The sequence below is a fragment of the Athene noctua genome, chromosome 33, assembly GCF_965140245.1.
Source record: "Athene noctua chromosome 33, bAthNoc1.hap1.1, whole genome shotgun sequence".
Taxonomy (NCBI): Eukaryota; Metazoa; Chordata; class Aves; order Strigiformes; family Strigidae; genus Athene; species Athene noctua.
Window position 1 is genome coordinate 1,849,538 of NC_134069.1, and position 22,665 is coordinate 1,872,202.

Genomic DNA, 22,665 nt, shown 5'->3' on the forward strand with positions numbered 1-22,665 from the left:
TTTTCAAGAGGGAATGTGTAACCACCGGGGCAGAATAAGTGAAATCACACCCCAGGATGATGGTGAAATTACGAATACAATAATTTAGATCCTGTATCAATTTCTTCTCTTGCCCATCTATGATTATTGTGTCACACAGTGTCCTTAAACATGCACATCCCTTTCCGGTACAGACAACAACGGTCCTCAAATCTACATTGGGGCGTGCTTCAAAGTGGCAGATCTTTTGGTCAGTATCTAAGCAGGTACCCTGGGTTATTAAGGTATTACTGTCACATATAAATCCCTGTTGTTCTTTCATGATACAGGGTTTGAGATCTACTGCTTGCCATTTATTACCAGTATTCATAGCCCAGGTCTTATGTGCAAAGGGGTACAGCAGGGTCCCGTTGTAATTGACTCCGAGACTTACAATGGGGTGTATGGTGATTAATTTTGCATCACATATTGTTAACACAAAAGTCGTTACTGTACGTGTGTCAGGCCTATAGGTGAAGTTGACCATGTTCCACCATGATTGTAACTTTGTCTCTGTCTCTGGGCACTATCCCAAACTATTTTTCGAATTTCAGTGGGAAGTGCACCCTCCTCTCCTTCCCTTATTACAGATTCTGCTACTGTTTGCATCCTTAACTGGGCTTGTATGCAACTTAGAGCTACGGCGACATCACCTTGTAACGCTCCCAGGGCTTCAGCAGTAAGTGTGTGCTCCTTTGTGTCGACGGATACAGCCCGGGTATCCAGAATAACACCAATGTGGTTTGCCAGCTCGATCCAATTTTATTAAGCACAGAGCATCTGATATACTATTAGGGCGTGATCGCATACAGCTAAACAAGCTGTGATTGGTTCTAAGCCACTGTCCACACAATATAACTCATATTTCATTGGTACAACGCGAGAAGCACACGCAAGAAGCACGAGCCTATGGACCTCCTACTCAGTGTTTCAACTTCACTCCATATCTCTAGTTAAGGAATTTGCTGAACAATAGCTCTCTGTGCAGTGGCAGCCAGAGAGGAACATTGAACAGTGAGTTCTTTACACAGGGGCAGCTAGCACAGAGTTACCATGTCGGTATCAAGGAGCAGGTGGCCGTTATCTTCCAAAAACTTCTCCACACCCCAACCCCCCGCTCATCCCCACTGCCGGGGCAGGATGGGGCAGCGCACACACATCAGCATCGCAGGGCCACCGCTGCCCTGTCCCTTCCCCGTGGACACAGAATTCACCTCCCCCCAGAAAACCATGCTTGCGATGGGAGATCATGGAGGTGGGGAGAGTGTCGGGATAGGAAACCATCGCGGGGCTGAGAAATCGTCCTTGAGATGGGAAACCATCCCTGGGACGGGAAGCTGTTGGGAGGGGAACCATTGTGGGGATGGGAAATCATCCCTGGAGACAGAACAGCAGGATGGGAACCGCTGGGCTGGGGAGTTGTGGGGTGAAGCAGCAAAACCTCGTAAGGCTGGCTGAAGCAGGTGCTGGTGGAATGATGGCCGTGGGGCCAGACCCCCAAAACCCTGTTTGCCCCAAAGAGACCCCGCAGCGCCCAACCCCCACGGCAGGGGCAGCAGCAGGCTCCCGCTCCTCCTCAGGCTCCTGCTCTCCAGGGAACTCCCCCGCCAGCTCTGCCCGCCCGGCTCTCACCCCGTCACCCCTCTTCGCTCCCCCTGCAGAGAGGGTCCCTATCCAGCCGCCGAGGACGTCGGAGGCGCCCGGCGGGGGCTTCACCCCCCCAGCCATGTCCCCGCCGTCCCTGCCTGAGCGCTGCCCCCTGTCACGGCGCTGCCAGTGCCCCGTGAGCCTGCCCGGGTCCCCGCTGTCACCTGCCAGCTGGCCCAGGCCGCCGCCAGGCAGGGGGTGCCCAGGGCCCTTGGAGCCCCGGGCGGGTGTGTTGCGGGTGAGTGTTTTAGATCACTTGAAGAGTCGCTGTGGAAGGTATTAGCAAAAAGTGAGTTCAACGTGATGTTATAAAAGGGTGATTTTGCAAAGTCTGGTGGCAGCATTCACTCTATTGCTTACTACCTGGAAGAAACATACAAAGGAAAATCAAGTTCAAATTTATTTAAAATTATTTACACAGAGACCAGAAACAGAAAAAGGTAAGGGAGACCTCCCGCTGAGTCACAGAGTTCACAATGGACCCCCTTGCTTTCTCAACTCCTGATGGAGCTTAGATGCAGGTAGATTCAATCTCAATCCCAGACTTGGTCAAAGGTTTCTGCCTAATGGGAGAGGTACAAAGGGTAAGGAAGAGCTCCCGCTGAGACACGAGGTTCAGAACAGATCCCCTTGCTTTCGCAACTCCTTCTCAGAGAGGAGTCCAGGTGAGGCTGGATCCAGGCTTGTGGCAACCGGGGCACGGACTCTGCACCGAAGAGCGGAAGGAAAGACCCTTTCTTATTACAATAGCACATACTTATGCACTCCCCAAAGCTCTTACTTCACAATTAGCAAATCGGCAATTGGACAGCCATCAATCCTTTCTCCTATCAGCACCAGAGCACTCTCACACGCTGTGCAGACCAATCCCCTGCTTGCTCAGGCGCTGTTCACGCGGCGGGAACTCCTCACGGGTCAGGATTTCCCACAGCTCAGGGTGGCAGCTGTCCCTCGTTTTCCCCTGACGCCTCGGCACAACTCGGCAGTTTCTGATCTTTCTCCCCAGGGCTGTTCCTCATCAAAGCCTTGCTGCTGCTCAGGGGCTGTGCAGGGCTGACAGGCCGATGTCTCCCACAGTCAGAGAGTGGAAGAAGCTGCCCAGGGAGGGGGGAGAGTCCCCATCCCCGGGTGTGTTTAAGGGCCATTTGGATGAGCTGTGGGGGGATGTGGGGCAGGGGAGAACTTTGTAGAGTGGGCCTGAGGGTTGGACTCGATGATCCCGAGGGGATTTTCCAACCTGAAGGATTCTGGGATTCTGTGACTCTAAGGCAGCGCCCAGCGGCACCAGCAGCCCCCTAGAGCCGCCCAGACACCCCCCGGCACGGGCTGTGCCTGGCCAGTCGCCCTCCCACCACCGCTGGGTCCCCACCGCTGCTGGGGCTCCCCTTCCCCGGCTGCAGGTCCTTGCCCAGGGCCCCACTTGCCCCAGAGGCCCGGGACTCTGCCCAGAAAGCCCACCCAGCGCTCCTGGCAGCCCCGAGGTCCGGCTCCCAGCCCTGGAACATCCCTCTTGCACCCGGCCAGCGTCGCTGTGCAGAGATGAGCGCCAGCCCTACCCCACGGGCCCACCACCCCCTCCCAGACAAGGTCCTGTCGGCCCCAGCACCTGAGCAGCGCCTCTGTGCCGCGGACACAGCTCTGGGGGTGCTGGCAGAGAGAAGGAGCCGGCCCCAGTGCTGCCAGCGGCCACCCGACACCACCGTGACCCTCTTTCCTCCGTCGCAGGGGGACAGCGGCGGTCCTCTCCTCTGCAAAGACAGGAGTGCTGACTACTTCTGGCTCGCTGGGGTGACCAGCTGGGGGAGAGGCTGCGCGAGAGCGAAACGGCCCGGAATCTACACCTCCACTCAGCACTACTACGAGTGGATCCTAGTACAGGTGGGGCTGCCCCCAGCAGGAACGGCTGCTCCAATGCCACGGCCAGCCTTCCCCTCAACCCCCCTTCAGAGGCCAAGGCCAACACCAACACCATCAGGCGGGTTCAGCTCCCGCCCCCTTCTACCCCAGAAGTTGGTGGAATTCTTCACTTGCTTGCAGGAGCTCCTGCAGAACCTGAGGGAAGGCCTGAGCAGCAGGAGGGAGAGGATCCAGCGCAGGCTGCAGTGCACCACGGCCACCTCCTGCAGGGGCTCTGCCTGCTGAGCCAACGGCAGCCTCAGTGCCAACGGCCTGCTCGGTCCTGCCCACGCCCCCCGACTGCACACAACCACCCATGTTTGTCTTAGCTGTTGAATGAAGCTGCCGCCTTCCACAGCTCACCACGCTTCGGTTCCACCCCGCCTCCTGGGCAAGGCCCAGCGCCTGCAAAGTGAGGCTGCAGGCAGCCAAGGGGGGCACAAAGGGGAAGAGTCACTCCGAGGGGTGACCCCGAGCCTGGTCGAGGGGAGGGGGAGGGTGTGGTGGGAGAAGGGGCCACTGGTCACAGGGCCGAGAGGTCTTGGGGACAGCGGCTGGAACACAGAGTGTCTTAGGGCAGTCGTAGGGGGGGCCACAGGGCAGGACAGAGATTTTGGGAGGGCACACTTGGGGTCTGGGGGGGCAGACTGAGGGTCTGGAGGGGGCACAGGGCAGGACAGGGGCTCTGGGAAAGCACGTTGGGGGTCTAGGGGGCCACAGGGCAGGACAGGGGTCGGGGGGGGGGGCAGATTGGGGACTTGGGGCAGGGCGGGGGGGCTCAAGGGGAGGGGGGGGCAGGGGCTGTAGGTCAGACCCCCCTATAACCCCCCTTCTCCTCCCCACCCCACCATGGGGTGAACAGAGCCCACCGTGGGTCTTGCAAGGGCTCAAACCAGGGAATTTCTGATGAAGTCTGAACTGCGAGGCAGGAAGGTTTTGCTCGTGTTTGTTCCCCAGCGACTCCTCAGCGGTTTTCCGTCGGCCTCTTGGTCTGCGTGGACAAAAGTAAAACGCTCCCCATACACCTCACCGGTAGCAGCCTTCGGTGGGTGCTTGGGCAACCGAGCTAAGGGCAACTCGAAGACAAGGGCCCGGAGATACCGTCTAGGGAGGGTGATCTCGCCCATGCAGGCGGACGACACCTGGACCTTCCTCACGGCTCCTGCTCCACAAAGAGCCGACCCCGCGAAGAAGAGCCCGTACTCCTGCCCTCGGCCACCGAGGCCCCTCACTCTCTTGTCACTGGGCATGCTGGGGCTGCGCAAAGGAATCCCGGGAAGTCGTGATCATAAAACACCCCTTTCCAGGAAATTCACGCCTGTGTATGATTGGCGGGTGTGTAAACTGATGGCCCCCGCTAGTTCGGGGGAGCCCTTATGGTGGAGAAAGCCCAGGGCGACCCCAGCGCTGCTGATCAGGAATTCCCGCCGAGCAGTGCCTTTGGATTCCGACTGGTGAGGGAGTTTCTTGGTTTCAGTCCGGACCCCCCTGCTGTGGGTCCCGCTTGTCACCCCCCCCGGCTGTGGGGCAGAGGCCCCCTCCCGCCGGGGGTGTGGAGGGGAGGAGCGGCTGGAGGATTTGGGGCTGGGGGCCTACACCCCCGTGGGGCTGGTGCAAAACTTCCTCCAGCCCCTGCGCCTCCACGTGGGGCCGCCCTGGTGGGGGCCATGGCCCTCGGTGACCCGGGGCTGGGGGTCTCTGTGGGCTGGGGGGGACCTGGGGGGGTCTCTGCGGGGCCGGGAAACGTCCCCGTGGGGGTTTGTGGGGGGATTTGCGGGCGCTGCCTCGGGGCAGGTGTGGGGGGGTCCCTGGGGGCTGCCCCTGACCCCCCCGCCGCCCCCCAGGGACGCCGGGCCCCGCCTGGCCCCGCTGCCGCTGCCGGCCCGCGCCCCCCGTGCTCGCCGGGACGTCACGGCCCCGGTGACCCCCGGGAAGGGCGGGGAAGGGAAAGGCGAGGGGGGGAAGGGGAAGGGGGGGGAGGACCCGACCCCCCCGAGCCGCCGGGTTCACACCCCCCGGGCGGGGGGAGGCCGCGACGCGGGCGCGACGCCACCCCCGAGGGCCCCCCCACCCCGGGGCTCCCCTACCCGCCCTCCCGCCTCACCGGAGCCCGGGGAAGCTGCCGGGGCCGCCGCCGCCGCCATCACGGTGGCCCTGAGGGGAGCGGGGTCCGCCATGGCGGGTGAGGGCATTGCCAGCGAGGGGGCGGGGCCGGAGAGGAGCATGCGCAGGACGCGGAGGGGGTGCGGGGCGACGCCGCGGCCGCCATGGCGGGTGAGGGCATTGCCAGCGAGGGGGCGGGGCCGGCGCGGCGTGACGGCCCCAGGGCGGGAAGGCGCTTTCCCCCCGCAGTCGCCGCCGCCATTTTGTAGTCGGCGCCGGTCGGGGCGGGCGCGGCTGCCTTCTCTTCCTTCTCTTCTTCCTGCACTTCTGCTCTTCTCCTCGCCGGCTCCTGATGTAGGCAGGGGCTCCCCGCTGGGCGCCCCCTCCCCGTGGCACCGCCCTACGCTGGGGCGGGGGTCCCCGAGTTCTCCCTGGTACCCCCGGGCCCTCACGCACCCCTGTCCTCCCCCCTCGACCCCCCGGCAGGGCACCTGGCAGTGGGGGACGGGACCCCCCTGACAGTGTGGGGAGAGGGACACCCCTGCCCACTGGGATCCCCCGACCAGGGGGTTTTGGGTGGCAGGATCCCTCGGGGACCCCAGGCGAGGGCTGCGCCTCCATTAGTGCCACCGCTGCCCCGCTAACACATTATTTTCGTTCCTCCCCCCCGTAAAAGTTTCCCTTTTTCTCCCGGTTTCTGCCCCTCAGGTGATGGCGGAAGAGGCCGAGCCCGGCGCCCCCGTCCCGGCGGAGGGGACTCCCCCCACATGCCGGGGGTCCCCGCGCATCCCGGAGTCCTCTGAGGGCCCCCCCAAGATCCTGAGGGCTCCCCCCACACCGCGGGGTCCTCCTAGGGGTGCCGCCCCATCGCGGGCCGCTCCGAATGGGGCACCCCCCGACCCAGGGGGGTTCCCCTGAACCCCGGGGGGCAGTGAGGTGCCCCCCCGCCCGATCTCGGGGGGGCGCTGCGTGCGGCACTGGAGGCGGCTCGGACCCAGGACCCCGGGGAGGCGACACCGGCAGAGCTGAGCCCGATTTTGGGGGTCCCCAGGCCCCCTACAGCCCCCCCCCCCCCAAGACAAGTGTCGACACCTGGACGGTGCCCGACTGCTGTGCCACAACCTGTGCCTGGAGCGTTGGGGGGGACCCCAAAATGGGGGAGGTGGGGGCAGCCAAAATGCGGGGGAGGCACTCAAAATATGGGGGAATGGGGAATGTGGGCAGTGGGAGGGGGAGTGTGGGGGTGCGGTGGGGGTTTGGGGGCTCTCTCTGACCCTCCCTGTCCCCCCCAGCCGCTGGGGGGTGCGGCCACATGGTTTGGGGGGACCATGGACCGCTCAGCATCCTGGAGAAGTACGGTCAGAACCTGCTGCAGCCCGGCCCCCCCGGCACTGCCGCGCCGTCCGCTTCGGGAACCCCGTCTTCCGCGGCACCGTCGATGCTGTGCAGGTACCCCAAAAGCTGCACTGGCACCCCAAAACCTCAAGGACCCCAGTCCCCCCATATCACCCCAATATCCCCCACAGAACCCCAGTGTCCCTCACTAGCACCCCAGTATTTTGCTATGGGACTCCAGTATCTCCTGTATCACTCCAGTATCCCCCACAGAACCCCAATATCCCTCTCTAGCATCCCAATATTTTTCCATAGTACCTCAATCCCCCGTATCACCCCAATATCCCCTGTAGCACCCCAATATTTCCCTGTACAATCCCAGTACTCCTAGTATCCCCCCCAGTATCCCTCATATCCCCGCAGTATCCCATTACAGCACCCCAATACTCCCCTTTCACCCCAATATTCTGCTGTAGGTCCCTAGTTCCCCGCCGGGCCCCCCAGTTCCCCCTCACCTGCAGGGGGGCTGGGGGGTGCGGCGTCTGTTGGGGTATACAGAGGAGACAGGGCAGGGGCTGAGATTTCCCCCGAGGTTGGGGGTCCCCAAATCCCCCATGTGGCCACCATCACCGCTGATGTCCTGCTGCTGCGAGCCAAGCTGGACCTGCTGCTGGCCGTGAGCTCTGGGGGCCACTGGGAAGGTCATTAGGACAGTCTGGGGCGGCCCTGGGACATGCTGGGGAGCAGTGGGATATATTGGGGAGCACTAGGAAGGTCACTGGGATACACTGGGATATATTAGGGAGCGGTAAGAGGGTCACTGGGCCATACTGGGGAGTACTGGGAGGGGAACTGGGACATACTGGAAAGTACTGTGCTATACTGGGAGGGCTCTTGCTCTCCCTCTGCCTCTCTCCTCCAGAACGAGTACCTGAACCCCCAGTTCTTCACTGACCTCCTGGTGGGGGGGCTAAGGTGAGTGGGGACTGGGAGGAACTGGGGGGAGCACAGAGGTATATTGGAAGGGACTGGGAGGAGGTTGGGCTGCACTGGGATGGGTGGGTGGGGCACTGGGCTATAGTAGAGGTGCCCAGGGATGTACAGGGGGTGTGGAGTGGGGGTGTCACTGGTTCCTACTGGTCTGTACTGGTGTGAAGTGGGAGCGGTTCTTCTTCCCGTCCCCAGGGGCCGCTGGTGGCCGGATCGCTGGCAATAACGGATGGGGACAGCCCGCAGGTAGGGGGGTCTGTAGGGACTGGGGTCTGTAGAGGGAATATAGGGAGCTCTGTGGGATCTGGGGGGCTGTAGGGATTATAAGAAGCTTGTAGAGGCAGGGCGGAGCTGTAGAGGGGCTGCAGGGCGCTCTGTAGGGGTTGGTGGTCTGTAGTGGCATTATAAGGAGCTCTGTAGGGGCTGGGGTGGGAAGAGTGGTCATAAGGAGCTCTCTGGGGACTGGGGTGCTTGTAGAGTGGTTATAGGGAGCTCTGTAGGGGCTCGGGGGCTGTAGAGGGGATGTAGAGGTACTATAGGGAGCTGGGGAGGGCTGTAGAGGGGTTATAAGGAGCTCTGTAAGAGCTGTGGGAGCTGTACAGGCCCTATAGGGGGCTCTATAGGGGCTGGCGGGTTGTAGAGTGTCCTTAGGGACCTGGGAAGGGGTTTAGAGGGGTTATAAGGACCTCTGTAGGGGCTGCGGGTGTTGCAGAGGGGCTATAATGAGCTCTGTATGGGCTGGTGGGAGCTGTAGAGTGGTTATAGGGAGCTCTGTAGGGGCTGTGGGGGTTTTAGCAGGGCTATATGGAGCTCTGTTGGGTCGTAGGGGGGGCCCTAGATTGGCTATGAGGAGCACAGTCCAGGCTAGGGTGGGCTGTAGAGGGTCTATAGGGAGCTCTGTCGTGGCAGTTGGGGCTGTAGAGGGTTTATAAGGAGCTCTATAGGGGCTGGGGGGCTGCAGAGGGGCTCTAGGGAGCTCTGTATGGGCTGGTGGGCTGTAGAGGTGCTATATGGAGTCATGTAAGGGCTGGGGGGTCTTTAGAGGGGCTAGAAGGAGCTTTGTAGGGGCTGTGGGAGCTGCACAGGGCATATAAGGAGCTCTCTAGGGGCTGGTGGGCTGTAGAGGTGCTATAAGGAGTCATGTAAGGGCTGGGGGGCTCTTTAGAGGGGCTAGAAGGAGCTCTGTAGGGGCTGGGGGGCTGTAGAGGGACTATAGGGTTCTGGGGAGAGCTGTAGAGGGGTTATAAGGAGCTCTGGGGGGGCTGTAGAGGGTCTATTGTGAGCTCTGTAGGGGCTAGGAGGCCGTAGAGGTTCTATAGGAAGCTCCATAGGGACTGAGGGGCTGTAGAGGGTCTGTAGGGACCTGGGGAGGGGTTTATAGGGGTTACAATGAGCTCTGTAGGGGCTGGGGGTGTTGCAGAAGCGCTATAATGAGCTCTGTAGGGGCTGTAGAGGGGCTATAGGGAGTCATGGAGGGCCTGGAGGGGCTTTAGAGGGGCTAGAAGGAGCTCTGTAGGGGCTGTGGGAGTTGTACAGGGCCTATAAGGACCTCTGTAGGGGCTTGGGGGGCCGCAGAGGGTTTATAAGGAGCTCTGTAAGGGCTGGGGGGATGTAGAGGCATTATAAAATGCTCTGTATGGGCTGTGGGTCCCGAAGACTGTTTGTAAGGCGGTTTCTAGGGGCTGGGGGGGGAGAAGAGTGGTTCTAAGGAGCTCTGTAGGGGCTGAGGTGGCTGTAGCAGGGCTATATGCTGTTCTGTAGGGGCTGGGGGGGGGGGCCTAGATTGGCTATGAGGAGCTCTGTATGGGCTGGGGTGGGCTGTAGAGGTGTTACAATGATCTCTGGAGGGGGCTGTAGAGTGGTTACAGGGAGCTCTTGGGGGGCTGTAGAGGGGCTATAAGGAGTTCTGTAGGGGTTGGGGGGGCTGCAGAGGGTTTATAAGGAGCTCTGTAGGGGCTGGTGGGCTGTAGAGTTATTATAAGGAGTCATGTAGCAGCTGGGGGGGCTTTAGAGGGGCTAGAAGGAGCTCTGCGGGGGCTGTGGGAGCTGTACAGGACCTATAGGGATCTCTGTAAGGGCTGGGGGTTGTAGACGGTATATAGGGAGCTGTGTAGGGGCTCAGGGGCTGTTGAGGGGATGTAGAGGTACTATAGGGAGCTGGGGAGGGCTGTAGAGGGGTTATAAGGAGCTCTCTAGGGGCTGATGGAGCTGTAGAGGGGGTATAGGGAGTTCTGGTCGCTGTTGAGGGGCTATAGGGACTTCTGTAGGGACTGAGGTGTCCAGAGCTTATATAACGAGCTCTGTAGGGGCTGGGGAGCTGTAGAGGGGTTATACGGAGCTCTATAGGAGCTGGGGGGGCTGTTGAGGGGCTATAGGGAGCTCTGTAGGGGCTGAGGGGGTGGCCCTAGATTGGTTATGAGGAGCTTTTTACGGGCTGGGTTCGGCTGTAGAGCGGTTATAATGATCTCTATAGGGGTGGGGGGAGCTGTAGTGTGGTTATAGGGAGCTCGGGGGGGCCTGTAAGGGGGCTATAGCCATCTGTGTAGGGGCTTGGGGCCTGTAGAGGGGCTATAGGGATCTGGGGAGGGCTGTAGAGGGGTTATAAGGAGCTCTGGGGGGGCTGTAGAGGGTCTATTGTGAGCTCTGTAGGGGCTGGGGGGAGCTGTAGAGGGTCTGTAGGGACCTGGGGAGGGGTTTAGAGGGGTTATAAGGAGCTGTGTAGGGGCTGGGGGTGTCGCATAGGGGCTATAATGAGCTCTGTAGGGGCTGGGGGAGCTGTAGACAGGCTATATGGAGTCATGGATGGGCTGTGGGGGCTTTAGAGTGGCTAGAATGAGCTCTGAATGGGCTGTGGGAGCTGTACAGGGCCTGTAAGGAGCTCTGCAGGGGCTGGGGGGCTGTAGAGGCATTATAAGATGCTCTGTACGGGCTGCGGTGCCCGAACAATGGTTGTAAGGCACTTTGTAGGGGCTGGGGGGAGAAGAGTGGTTCTAAGGAGCTCTGTAGGGCCTGGGGGGCTGTAGAGGCCCTATTGGGAGCTCAGTGTGCTGTAGAGGGGTTGTAGGGAGCTCTGTAAGGGCTGGTGGGCTGTAGAGGTGCTATAATAAGGAGTCATGTAGGGGCTGGGGGGGCTGTAGAAGGGGTATAGGGAGCTCTGTAGGGGCTCTGGGGCTGTAGAGGGATTATAGGAAGCTCTGTAGGGACTGAGGGGCTGTAGAGGGGCTTTAGGAACCTGGGGAGGGGTTTAGAGGGCTATAAGGAGCTCTGTAGGGGCTAGGGGTGTCGAAGAGGGGTTATAATGAGCTTTGTAGTGGCTGGGGGTGCTGTAGAGGGGCTATATGGAGTCATTTAGGGGCTGGGGGGCTTTAGAGGGGCTAGAAGGATCTCTGTAGGGGCTGTGGGAGCTGTACAGGGCCTATAGGGAGCTCGGTAAGGGCTGGGGGTCTTTTGAGGGTATATAGGGAGCTCTGTAGGGGCTGGCGGGTTGTAGAGTGGCCTTAGAGACCTGGGGAGGAGTTTAGAGGGGTTATAAGGACCTCTGTAGGGGCTGCGGGTGTTGCAGAGGGGCTATAATGAGCTCTGTATGGGCTGGGGGGAGCTGTAGAGTGGTTATAGGGAGCTCTGTAGGGGCTGTGGGGGTTTTAGCAGGGCTATATGAAGCTCTGTTGGGTTATAGGGGGGGCCCTAGATTGGCTATGAGGAGCACAGTACAGGCTAGGGTGGGCTGTAGAGGGTCTATAGGGAGCTCTGTAGTGGCAATTGGGGCTGTAGAGGGTTTATAAGGAGCTCTATAGGGGCTGGGGGGTGCAGAGGGGCTCTAGGGAGCTCTGTAGGGACCAGGGGGCTGTAGAGGTGCTATAAGGAGTCATGTAAGGGCTGGGGCGTCTTTAGAGGGGCTAGAAGGAGCTCTGTAGGGGCTGGGGGGCTGTAGAGGGACTATAGGTTTCTGGGGAGAGCTGTAGAGGGGTTATAAGGAGCTCTGGGGGGGCTGTAGAGGGTCTATTGTGAGCTCTGTAGGGGCTAGGAGGCCGTAGAGGTTCTATAGGAAGCTCCATAGGGACTGAGGGGCTGTAGAGGGTCTGTAGGGACCTGGGGAGGGGTTTAGTGGGGTTACAAGGAGCTCTATAGGGGCTGGGGGTGTTGCAGAGGGGCTATAATGAGCTCTGTAGTGGCTGGGGAGGCTGTAGAGATGCTATAGGGAGTCATGTAGCGGCTGGCGGGTTTTAGAGGGCCTATAAGGAGCTCTGTATGGGCTGTGGGAGCTGTACAGGGCCTACAAGGACTTCTGTAGGGGCTTGGGGGGCCACAGGGTTTATAAGGAGCGCTGTAAGGGCTGGGGAGCTGTAGAGGCTTTATGAGATGCTCTGTACGGGCTGGGGGGCCTGAAGACTGGTTGTAAGGTGCTTTGTAGGGGTTGGGGGGGGGGGGGAGAAGAGTGGTTATAAGGAGCTCTTGGGGGGCTGTAGATGGGCTATAAGGAATTCTGTAGGGGTTGGGGGTGCTGCAGAGGGTTTATAAGGAGCTCTGTAGGGGCTGGTCGACTGTAGAGGTGCTATAAGGAGTCATGTAGGGGCTGGTGGGGCTTTAGAGGGGCTAGAAGGAGCTCTGTAGGGGCTTGGGGTGCCACGGAGCATTTATAAGGATCTCTGTAGGGCTTGGGGGGCTGTAGAGGGACTATAGGGATCTGGGGAGGGCTGTAGAGGGGTTATAAGGAGCTCTGGGGGGGCTGTAGAGTGGCTATGGTGAGCTCTGTAGGGGCTGGGGGGAGCTATAGAGGGGCTGTAGGGACCTGGGGAGGGGTTTAGAGGGTATATAAGGACCTCTGTAGGGGCTGGGGGGGCTGTAGAGGGGCTATGTGGAGTCATGTAGGGGCTGGGGGGAGCTGCAGAGTGGTTATAGGGAGCTCTGTAGGGGCTGTGGGGGTTTTAGCAGGGCTATATGGAGGTCTGTAGGGTCTTAGGGGGTCCCTATATTGGCTATGAGGAGCACAGTACAGGCTAGGGTGGGCTGTAGAGGGTCTATAGGGAGCTGTGTAGTGGCAGTTGGGGCTGTAGAGGGTTTATAAGGAGATCTATAGGGGCTGGGGAGCTTTATAGGAGCTCTAGGGGGGCTGTAGAGGGGCTCTGGGGAGCTCTGTTAAGGGCTGGTGGGCTGTAGAGGTGCTATAAGGAGTCATGTAGGGGCTGGGGAGGCTGTAGAGAGGGTATAGGGAGTTCTGTAGGGGCTGGGGGGCTTTAGAGGGATTATAGGAAGCTCTGTAGGGACTGAGGGGCTGTAGAGGGGCTGTAGGGAGCTGGGTAGGGGTTTAGAGGGGTTATAAGGAGCTGTGTAGGGGCTGCGGGTGTTGCAGGGGGGCTATAATGAGCTCTGTATGGGCTGGTGGGAGCTGTAGAGTGGTTATAGGGAGCTCTGTAGGGGCTGTGGGGGTTTTAGCAGGGCTATATGGAGCTCTGTAGGGTCTTAGGGGAGGCCCTATATTGGCTATGAGGAGCACAGTACAGTCTAGGGTGGGCTGTAGAGGGTCTATAGGGAGCTGTGTAGTGGCAGTTGGGGCTGTAGAGGGTTTATAAGGAGCTCTATAGGGGCTGGGGGGCTGTAGAGGGGCTCTGGGGAGCTTTATAGGGGCTGGGGGGCTGTAGAGGGGCTCTGGGGAGCTCTGTAAGGGCTGGTGGGCTGTAGAGGTGCTATAAGGAGTCATGTAGGGGCTGGGGAGGCTGTAGAGGGGGTATAGAGAGTTCTGTAGGGGCTGGGGGGCTTTAGAGGGATTATAGGAACCTCTGTACGGACGGAGGGGCTGTAGAGGGGCTGTAGGGACCTGGGGAGGGGTTAAGAGTGGTTATAGGGAGCTCTGTAGGAGCTGGGGGGGCTGTTGAGGGGCTATAGGGAGCTCTGTAGGGGCTGAGGGGGGGGCCCTAGATCGGTTATGAGGAGCTTTTTACTGGCTGGGTTTGGCTGTAGAGCGGTCATAATGATCTCTATAGGGGCGGGGTTCTATAGTGTGGTTATAGGGAGCTCGGGGGGGCCTTTAAGGGGGCTATAGCGATCTCTGTAGGGGCTCGGGGCCTGTAGAGGGGCTATATGGAGCTCTGCAGGGGGTTGGGGGGTCTGTAGAGAGGCTATAAGGAGCTCTGTAGGGTCTGGGGCAGTTCTGGAGGGGCTATAGGGATCTCTGTTGGGGCTGGGGTCCTGTAGAGGGGCTATAGGGAGCTTTGGGGGGGCTGTATAGGGTACATAGGGAGCTCTGTAGTGACTCGGGGGGCTATACGGGGACTATAGGGAGCTGGGGGGTGCTGTAGAGGGCTTATAGGGAGCTCTGTATGGGCTGGGGGGTGTGTAGAACGGCTCTGTAGGTCCTGGGGGGTCTATATGTGGCTTCTGTAGGGGCTGTTTGGGGCTGGAGGTGCTCCATGGATTATCTATGTTGGTAGGGGGGTGCGGGGGGGGCTCTAGGGGCTGCAGGGAGCTGTAGAAGGTCTGGGGTGCTCCTGGAGGTCGCATGTGGGACTGTAGGGCCCCTATAGATCCTGAGTGTCCCCCCGCCCCCTTCCTTCTCCAGGCATCCCCTTCCCCAGCCAGCCCCCATGGGGGGACCCCAGGGTGCAGCCCTCAACAGCCCCCCCAGATCCCCTATGGCGATTACGGGTATCTGTGGGGTCTCACCCCCTTTTTTTTTCCTCTCCAGTGCTGTAGGGCCCCCCTCTGACTCTGGGGCCTCCCCCCAACACCAGCAGCGTGGTGGGGGCTGCACCTGCGCCTCCTGCGCCTTCCTGAACCCCGGCCCCAGCGTCCCCCGCGGGGTCTGCGAGTGCCCGCGCCTCGCCCGACGGCCCCCTCAGCCCCCAGGTCAGTTTTGAACTTGAAAGGTCTGAAATTTGAAATTTCCAGATTGTGGAAAACTCCAAACTCTAAATTTGAATTTTCTGAATGTTAAACTTGAAATGTGCGGGGTTTGGAATGTTGGAATTTGGGATTTGGAAATGCCGAATTTTGAAATGTCCGCATTTTGAATTTGAGGTGTGTGGAATTGAAATGTCTGAATTTGAAATTTGAAATTTCCAAAAATTGAAATTTGAATTTCCACATTTCAGAAATGGAACTTTAAATCCAATCTGTGTTCTGTTTAATTGTACGGGCAACTTCAATTTAAACCCAATTGTATGCATGAAATTGGTATCAAGTAGTTTTAAACATCTAACACTCTGAACGTGTTTTATTTCCATTGTGCCATCAATTTAAGGAAGGTAAGGGAAAGAATCTCTTTAAGTGAGAAATATTTTTTTCTTCCTTTGGAACAGGAGAACTTCTCCAGGGAGCTGTGAGCGGGGTGTTTACAAGGTTCCCGCTCCCCTGGAGCGTGTCCTTAAAGGGCCTGACCACAGCCTGTCCCAGGAGAAGCCGCTGCAGTGAAAGGGGAGCTGACCGGAAAATAAGCCCCCGGGGAGCCTGGCGGGGGGGGACATCAGGGACACCCCTTTGTGCCCTGGGCTTAGAGCGGGGGAGCCTGCTGGGACGGCACTTATCTCCCAGGGACTGCGCAGAGTGGGAGCAGAGGCGGGGTCCCTGCTGACTCCCCCAGCTCTGACAGGCTGCAGAAGAGAAACAGTTCTTCTTTTTTTAAATAAGTGTTATTAAAAAAATCAGGAGTAGCACAGAAGAGGGCCTTCTTCAGAAACAGGGCTCTAGAGGTGAACCAGTGGATCAGATCAGGTTTCTAATTAATTCTCCAGTTCTCTGTCCCCTGCCTGACAGGGGTTTACTGAGGATCTCTCCGCAGCGGGCAGCTCTGCAGGGGACACCCAGCGGGCGCGGGGGGACGCAGCAGCCAGCCAGGCCAGACCTACTGCTTGTTCCTGCGTCAGCCAGGAAACCTTAAGGAGGGTGAAAGTTCCTGCTGCGACAGCAGAAGCCGAGCGGGACGAAGGGGCTTGAGAGAGATTTTTAGAGCTGTCTCCCCTCCGCCGTAACCCCGTCGCAAGAAGAGCTTTCCCAGCCCTTGCCGCTCTGCTCTGGCTGCTCTGTCGGGGATCTCTATGTGCCCGGTGGCAGCGGCCGTGTTGCCCCGGGCAGCCCCAGGGACTCCCCGCCCGCTCAGCCCCACGGAGCCCCCCTGTGAGGTCGCAGCTGCCCCTGTGACGTCACAGCTGGCGCCCACCAAGCCCCGCGGTGCGCGGGCAGGAGCCCACAGGTGCTGTGCGGCTGCTGCCCCGAGCAGGTCACGCTGCTGGGGCGGAGGGCACGGAGCAGAGCGGGTACCCGTGAGGAGATGCCGAGAAGGGCACCCCTGAGGAGATGCCGAGGGGCCCCCAGGGGCTCCCTGGGGAGCGAGGGCAGCGCGGCTGAGCCCCAGCCCGTGGAGAGCAGTGGGTAAGAAGTGGGCCGCTGCTGCCCGGGGCGTCAGGTCGGGGGCAGCAGGGACGCGGCTCAACACGGGCGCTGGGGCACGGAGCAGCGTGGGGAAGCGCCAGGGGTCTCTGAAGGAGAGCCCGTGGCCTGCGAAGCCCCTTGTGTGGGGGGTGGGCTGAGAGCCTGGCTGGTCGTGCCTGGCTGAGGGGAGAGGGGTGGCTGGCTGCGGGGGGGCACAGCAGCCTGTGCTGCCTCCTCTCCCGCTGCAGGCCTGTAGAGCAGAGGATGGGGAGGGGAGGGGGGCACCCTGGAAGCAGCCCAGCTGTGCTGCCCCCCCTCCCCGCAGTGGGGACGGGGACAGCCCCTGGGAGGCTTCCCGAGGCCGACCTCTGGCAGAGGCCTCGGCTCACGCAGCGTGGGGACGCTCGGCAATCGGCATCTCTTTTCCCTCCCATAGGAGCCTCTGCGTGGAGATGGAGGTGGCAGTGCGCTTTTTGCCTGCAGCCTCTGGCTCCAACAGCTGTGGCAAGGCGGCAGCAGAAACTGCAGGTAAGCTCAGAGCTGCTGCTTGCTGGGGAGTGCTGGGGGTGAACCCGGAGAGCCGCGCTGTGCCAGGGCTCTGGGCACGTGTCCCGAGCGGCAGGAGAAGCGGGGGCTGCGCTGCTCCTTGCCCCGGGGAGGGAGCGTGTAGGACTCGGTGCCCGCCTCCCCGCAGGGAGCTGGGACGTGCGTGGCTGGGGATGCTCGAGAAGAGACCTCCAGAGCCAGGCCTGACTCTTCTCTGGTTTCTTTGCCCAGGGACGGTTTCCAGCCTTCCGTGCCATCCACGCCTCGCCTCCCTGGGGAGAATTCTGCTGGGCATGTGCATCTTCGCCATGTACGTACTACATGTTTCTGCTGGGGATGGGGATGGGGAGGAAGGGGATGGCCGAGGGCCAGTGCAAGCCACAGGGGGAGCAGGGGGTGTTCCCCAGCCAGACTGCTGAAAAGGAGTCTTCATTTGCTCCACCTCTTTACTTGCCGGGACGATTTTCGTTCCCTTTTGGGAGGTGCTTCTGGCGCCCTCCCTCTGGGGAAGAGCTGCCGGCAGTGTTGACCGGTGCGGATGGAAATGGCGCTGCTCCTGGGCGCTGCTCTGTCGGGTCTCTGGCAGCAGCAGCTTCCAAAACAGAGGCTTTTCAGCCTGAAAATGGAAATCCACTGATGAAGGGCTTTGCTCAAGACTCGGCTCGTGGATAGACGCAGGACTCCCTCTTTTTCAGGCAACGGGTGGCCTCGCATAAGAAGAGGTTTCTACAAGTCATCGTGCTGCTCGCGGTGGCTCTTGGTGAGTTCGCATGAGCAAACATGCTGGGTGCCAGCTTTCTGCTGCCCAGCTTTCCTTCCCGGCCAGTGTGTGTGGAAACTCCCGTGGCCCAAGTGCTTCCTGAGTATGTCCTTGACTGGGACTTGCTTTTGGACTACCAGTAAGACTGGGAGTCTCCAGCCATGCTGCTGCTTGGCTGCTGGTGCAAGTCTGCAAGCCTGCGAGAGAAGGCTGCAGGTATTTCCAAGCCTGAACTGGGGGCTCCCAGAGGGGCCGTGCAGGGAGACTGGTGGAGAGGTGCCTCTCCTAGCCCGTGCAGCCTGGTCTCGGTGCTCACCGAAGCAGCGAGGGGGAATGGGGAGCAGCTCTGGGGCACTGAGCGCACCTGAAGAGCACGGCTGCGCAGTGCCCTCAAGCCTGGGGGGATGGCTCCCGGTCAGAGGCGTGTCCTCTCTCTGCACCCCACGTTACCGCACCAGCGGCCCCAGCCCCAAGGCGACAGGGAGGAGACAAGGTGACTGCAGGCATGGCTGGCAACCCCAGGCAAGTAACTGTCTCTTTGTGATGTGAATTGCAGCTGGTGGTTACTGCTGGACCTCGCTGCCAGCGTGGAGCACGTGCACCGAGGGACTAGTGGAGGTCAGTGACTCTGGTGGGTCGGGCACCTCCTGCAAGGGAGCGTTGCTGACAGCGCTGGATAAATCACCGGCTCCTCTGCTCCCACGCAGGATGACCCAAAGAAGCCGCAGCTTTTGCTGGCTCTTCTTAGGGAAGCCTCTCCTGGGAAGCCCCGGCAGCTCTGGTAGCGGATACCTGAACAGAGTGTTTTTCCCTTTCAGGAGCTGAGACGTGTGTGTGCGGCACCCCTGGAGACCCTGCGGTAAGAGACGTTTCCTGAGCTGGAATTGTGTCTGTGCAGCAGTCCTGGCTGACCTCGTGCTACCTGCACTCCTTTTCCTAACAGCCAGGGCTCTGGTACTTCCCTCCTGCCTTTGCCTTTTGCTCAGCCTGGCGAGGAAGGGGAGCACGTGCGGAGCAGGGAAGGCACACGTGTCTGCTGCTTGCTGAGCTCAGACGGTTCCCAGAGGGGATGGGCAGCTCTCTGACAAGAGCGGCTTTTGTCTTCCTGCAGGAACTGGCAAACTTTGTTGGCAGAGGAAACCCAAAACAAGGAGCGTCTGCGGGAGCAGGTGGCTCAGCTGAAGGCGAAGTTCAGCAGCGCAGAGGTGACCCTGCATTTTGGGGAAGGAGGGGTGGCTGGGCAGAACCCCCGAGAAAGCACTCCTCGGGGTTGTTGGTGGGCTCAGACCGCTGACTGCAGCGAGCCAGCCTTTGCCAGGGGCTTGCTGGGTGAGCTGCTGCGCTGCGCAGGCCCTTCTCCGGGCCCGGTTTCTCTGGGCCGCTTCAGGCAGCGGAGGACTCCCGGCAGCCTTCCCTCGGCACGCCGGGGCCTCTGCCTGCTCTGGCCGGGCCCCGGGGGCAGTGGTGAGACCCAGGTGTGCTCACGGGGTCAGCCAACGCCGGCGGGGCCTGGGACCGTCTCCCGACCGACCTGGAGAGCGTGGAGGGTGGGCACGGGACGGTGGGGACCCTCATCAACCCGCCTCGGGGCTGCGGCCACGGCCACGGCACAGATCCTGTTCCTCAGGCCTGGTGGCTCACACCAGCAGCAGAGCGTCTCTGGGCTCTGCGGACAAGGCTTGGCTTGCACCTCGGGCACCGCCCCTTTGCCTCTGCAGGCGCTAGTGGCCACGCTGCTCTGCCCGCTGACATGGTCCTTTTCTGTGTTCATTCACATCTTTACCAGGAAGTTCAGGACAGCAGCCAGGCAGCGCCTGCCAAAGTCTCTGCCGCGACGTATGACTGGGCCCTGAAAAGCTCTGGTATGGACGCAAGCAGCCCCACCTCCTTGCCCTGCGCTTGCCTGTAGCCCTGCCCAGAGGAGGCCGTGCTCTCCAAAGCGGGGCAGCTGAAATGCTGCCTGGGGTCCCCGAGCCAGGCTGTGGCCGAGCGGCTCTCTCGGGCTCCCTCCCAGTCCTGCCCTTGGCCCCTGCGCGGGGGCCTCTGGCGCTGCCCCCGCACACGCTGCTGCGCTGATGGAGGGGCTCTTCCTGCGGCTGCGTCCGCGAAGGGAACGGCTGGGTCACCCTTTGCTGCCCACGCGGCGAGCCCTCGGCTTTGCTCCGCTGTCGTCGCCCCGGCGCCTGCTGCCCCCCAGCACCCTCAGACCTTCTCCTCGTGGCGCCGTGGCGGCAGCAGTCGCCAGGCACGGGGATGCCGTCCCTGCCCCGCGCAGCCGGGCGCCCCCGCGGCCTGGGGGTGAGAACAGCGCTGACAGACGTGGAGCTGCTCGGCGGCACCAGAAATAGTGTCTGAGCACCGGGTGCTCCTGGTCTGGGGCCTCTGGCAGTGACCTGCTCTCCCTCCCTTACAGGTGCCTCCATTGACATGCGGAGAACTTCGGAGGCCTTCAGCTGCACACACTGGCGCTGCAGCGTTGTGGAGTGGTTCTCTCAGTCCACACCTGATGCTGTTTTGGAGGTACTGTAGCGGAACTCACGGGTGCTGGTTTCCTTCCCTCCGGTGAAGCTGGGACCGACCTCGGGGCTCTCCCCTCAGTGCAGGGCAGTGCCGCTCCAGCCCGCAGTGCCCATCAGGTTCCTGAAGCCAAAGCTCGGACACAGGGCTGGGCCTGCTGGAGATGAGCGGTTCCCCTCAGGAGGGGAACGGGGCTGAGCTGAGCGGAGCTGCTGCCCCTTGCCCACAGGCCTCTGTCCCAGCTGAGTGAAAGACTTTCTCCCTGGTGACCCCCTTTCCACACTTGTCCCTAACGGTGCCTTTTCAGGGGTGGGGGGTGCCCTGCTGAGCGCTGGGCAGAGAGGTGTTTCTGTAAGGCCCTGACTAGGGTGGCTTCATAACCAGTGTTCTCCTCTTTTCCGTAACACTGAGAGCCCCCTCTGTCGGGCAGGGAAGGCGGCCTCCTGCTTCTGTCCGCCCCTCACGGGCGCCTCATTTCCGAGCTGCAATAGCCCCCCCAGACACGCCGGTCCCGTGCTCCGAGCGGCACGAGCTGTGTTGTCCCCGACGCGCTCTCGCCCCTCACTGCTCTCTCGTCCTGCCTGCAGCCGGATATGTCCCCAGGGAACTGCTGGCCTCTGCCGAGGCACCAGGGCCAGGTGGTCATCAGGCTGCCAGCACGGGTCCATCTGACCGCCGTCAGCGTGCAGCACATCTACAAAGATGTGTCTCCGTCCGGGACCGTCGTCAGCGCCCCCAGAGACGTCGCTGTCTTCGTAAGTCTCTGCCGGGCGCGTCTGGTGGGGTCTGGCCCTGGGGGAAAGCCGTGACAGGGACTCGCCTGCGGCCTTCTGTGCGTTCCCTGGGGCTTGTGTCCTGCTCTCTGCTGAGCCCTGGGGGGACGCTTCGAGGGCTCCATCCCTCTCGGGACATCTTCTGGCCGAAGCACCTCCGGGTTCTTGACCCTGAGGAGCCTGAGCTCCGCCCCGGGCAGTGTCAGACAGCTGCTGGAGCCCGGGAGAGGCCGGGTACCTGCCCGGGCTGAGCCAGCGCGCACGTCCCCTCTGTGGGGCTGAGTCTGAACTGCTCTGCTTGTGCTTTGGCCCCAAGGGACTGGACGCGGATGGAGAGGAGGAAGCGCTGCTCCTGACGTTCACCTACGACGTGACCAAAGAGGCCATTCAGACCTTCCCTCTGAAGGTACGCTCCACGCGCGGGGGAGGATGCCGGGGGGCGAACCAGGCTTGGCTGGGAGCCCACGGCAGGGGGGTGTGAACGCTTCCTCCCTGGGCACAGGGCCCCGGGCCCCCGCCCAGAGAGCCCTGGCGGGGCTGAGGCGCAGGCGGTGGTTCTCCTCGCAGCAGAGCGTCCCCTTCTCTGCGGGAGGCAGGCAGAGCGGGCAGCGGGGCCTGGAGGGCCAGAGCAAGGGGCAGGGGGGCGCAGCCCCGGCCGGGCCGGCACGCAGAGGAGGCCAGGAGCCTTCCCCCGTCCCGTGCCCCGGCCTCCCCAGCAGCCCCGGTGGCAGCAGCCGCTCCCACCCGCCGCCGGGAGCTGGTTCCTGAGCAGGAGCAGGGCCGGCAGGGAGGGACTGACTGCACTGTCGCTCTTAACCCCTCTGCCTCCCTTTCCCTCTTGTCTTCGCAGACCGCGCCGTTTCCCAGAGCCTTTTCCTATGTCAAGTTCCTTGTGAAGAGCAACTGGGGCAACCCCGAGTACACCTGCGTTTACCGAGTGCAGGTGCACGGGCTGAGGGCGGGCGCAGGAACCAGCTGAGCCCTGTCCTGCTCTGGGCCAGGCGGGAGTTCCCTCTCCGTGGCCGAGGGGAGCACGGCCGAGGGCAGGGCTGCCTTGGAGCGTTCCACGTGGGGTCACGTCCCGCTCCCCGTCCAGGCGGACGCTGCTCCCCCGCGCCCCGTTTCGGTTCCGGGGTGGTGGCGGATTCTCTGGAGCGGTCGGGTCGCTGCTGGGACGGGCCCAGACCGGCCACCGCTCGGTGACCGCCTTCACCTGCTCGGCCTTGCTGTTGTTGTGTTGGTCCTGTTAGTACTAGTAAATCTTTTAGTTCAACCTGTGAATTTCCTCTTTTGTCCCTCTCCTGTTTCACCGGGCTGGGGTGGGGGGAAGTAAACAACTGGCCACGTGGCGATTGGCTGCTGGCCGAGTTCAAACCACAACACACCAGAGAAGAACAAGAAGGACCAACAGAAGAAAAGAGGGAAGAAATAACTAAAGGCTGTGGCCTTTCAGCTCAGCGTGGATTTGTCTCCATCGGGGGGGCACCAGAAGAGCCCTGGGGGGGCGGGGGTGCCCACTGCTATGGCCCCTGCCCAGCCTGCCGGTGGGTGTGGGGGCACCAGCAGCCCTGGGGCCAGCTCCTGGGGGCTCTCGGGGCCGGGGGGGAGCCCCTTCCCCACCCCGTGAGCGTCCCGGGCCGGGTCTCGCTGCTCTGTCCGGCAGCCGTTTGTGCCCGGGGACACCCAGACACAGACTGCGCCCTGCCGCCAGGCCCC

General features: G+C 61.4%; 1 protein-coding gene and 1 long non-coding RNA gene across 5 annotated transcripts; one reads left to right on the top strand and one right to left on the bottom strand.

Annotated features, from left to right (window-relative positions):
• Positions 1–3,575: 3,575 nt before the first annotated feature.
• On the bottom strand, positions 3,576–5,753 carry LOC141972526 (uncharacterized). Its single transcript, XR_012635409.1, has 3 exons — positions 5,666–5,753; positions 4,431–4,818; positions 3,576–3,979 (listed from the first exon to the last, which is right to left on the bottom strand). It is a non-coding gene; the product is annotated as an uncharacterized LOC141972526 (long non-coding RNA).
• A 1,245-nt stretch (positions 5,754–6,998) lies between these two features.
• LOC141972512 (SUN domain-containing protein 5-like) lies at positions 6,999–22,230 on the top strand. 4 transcript variants are annotated; one of them, XM_074930402.1, is made up of 15 exons: positions 6,999–7,113; positions 7,922–7,974; positions 14,672–14,832; positions 15,739–16,353; positions 16,790–16,881; positions 17,131–17,209; positions 17,595–17,659; positions 18,216–18,277; positions 18,478–18,518; positions 18,771–18,864; positions 19,446–19,521; positions 20,073–20,179; positions 20,764–20,931; positions 21,266–21,355; positions 21,800–22,230. In XM_074930402.1, exons 4-15 carry the CDS (start codon positions 16,253–16,255, stop codon positions 21,926–21,928), a joined length of 1,104 nt encoding a protein of 367 aa, XP_074786503.1. In that variant the 5' UTR covers positions 6,999–7,113; positions 7,922–7,974; positions 14,672–14,832; positions 15,739–16,252; the 3' UTR covers positions 21,929–22,230. The 4 variants fall into 4 exon arrangements, with proteins under 4 accessions (XP_074786503.1, XP_074786507.1, XP_074786506.1 ...); XM_074930406.1 differs by having other exon boundaries at positions 15,764–16,353; XM_074930404.1 differs by lacking the exon at positions 6,999–7,113 and adding an exon at positions 8,185–8,235 and having other exon boundaries at positions 7,796–7,974.
• The last annotated feature ends 435 nt before the right edge of the window (positions 22,231–22,665 follow it).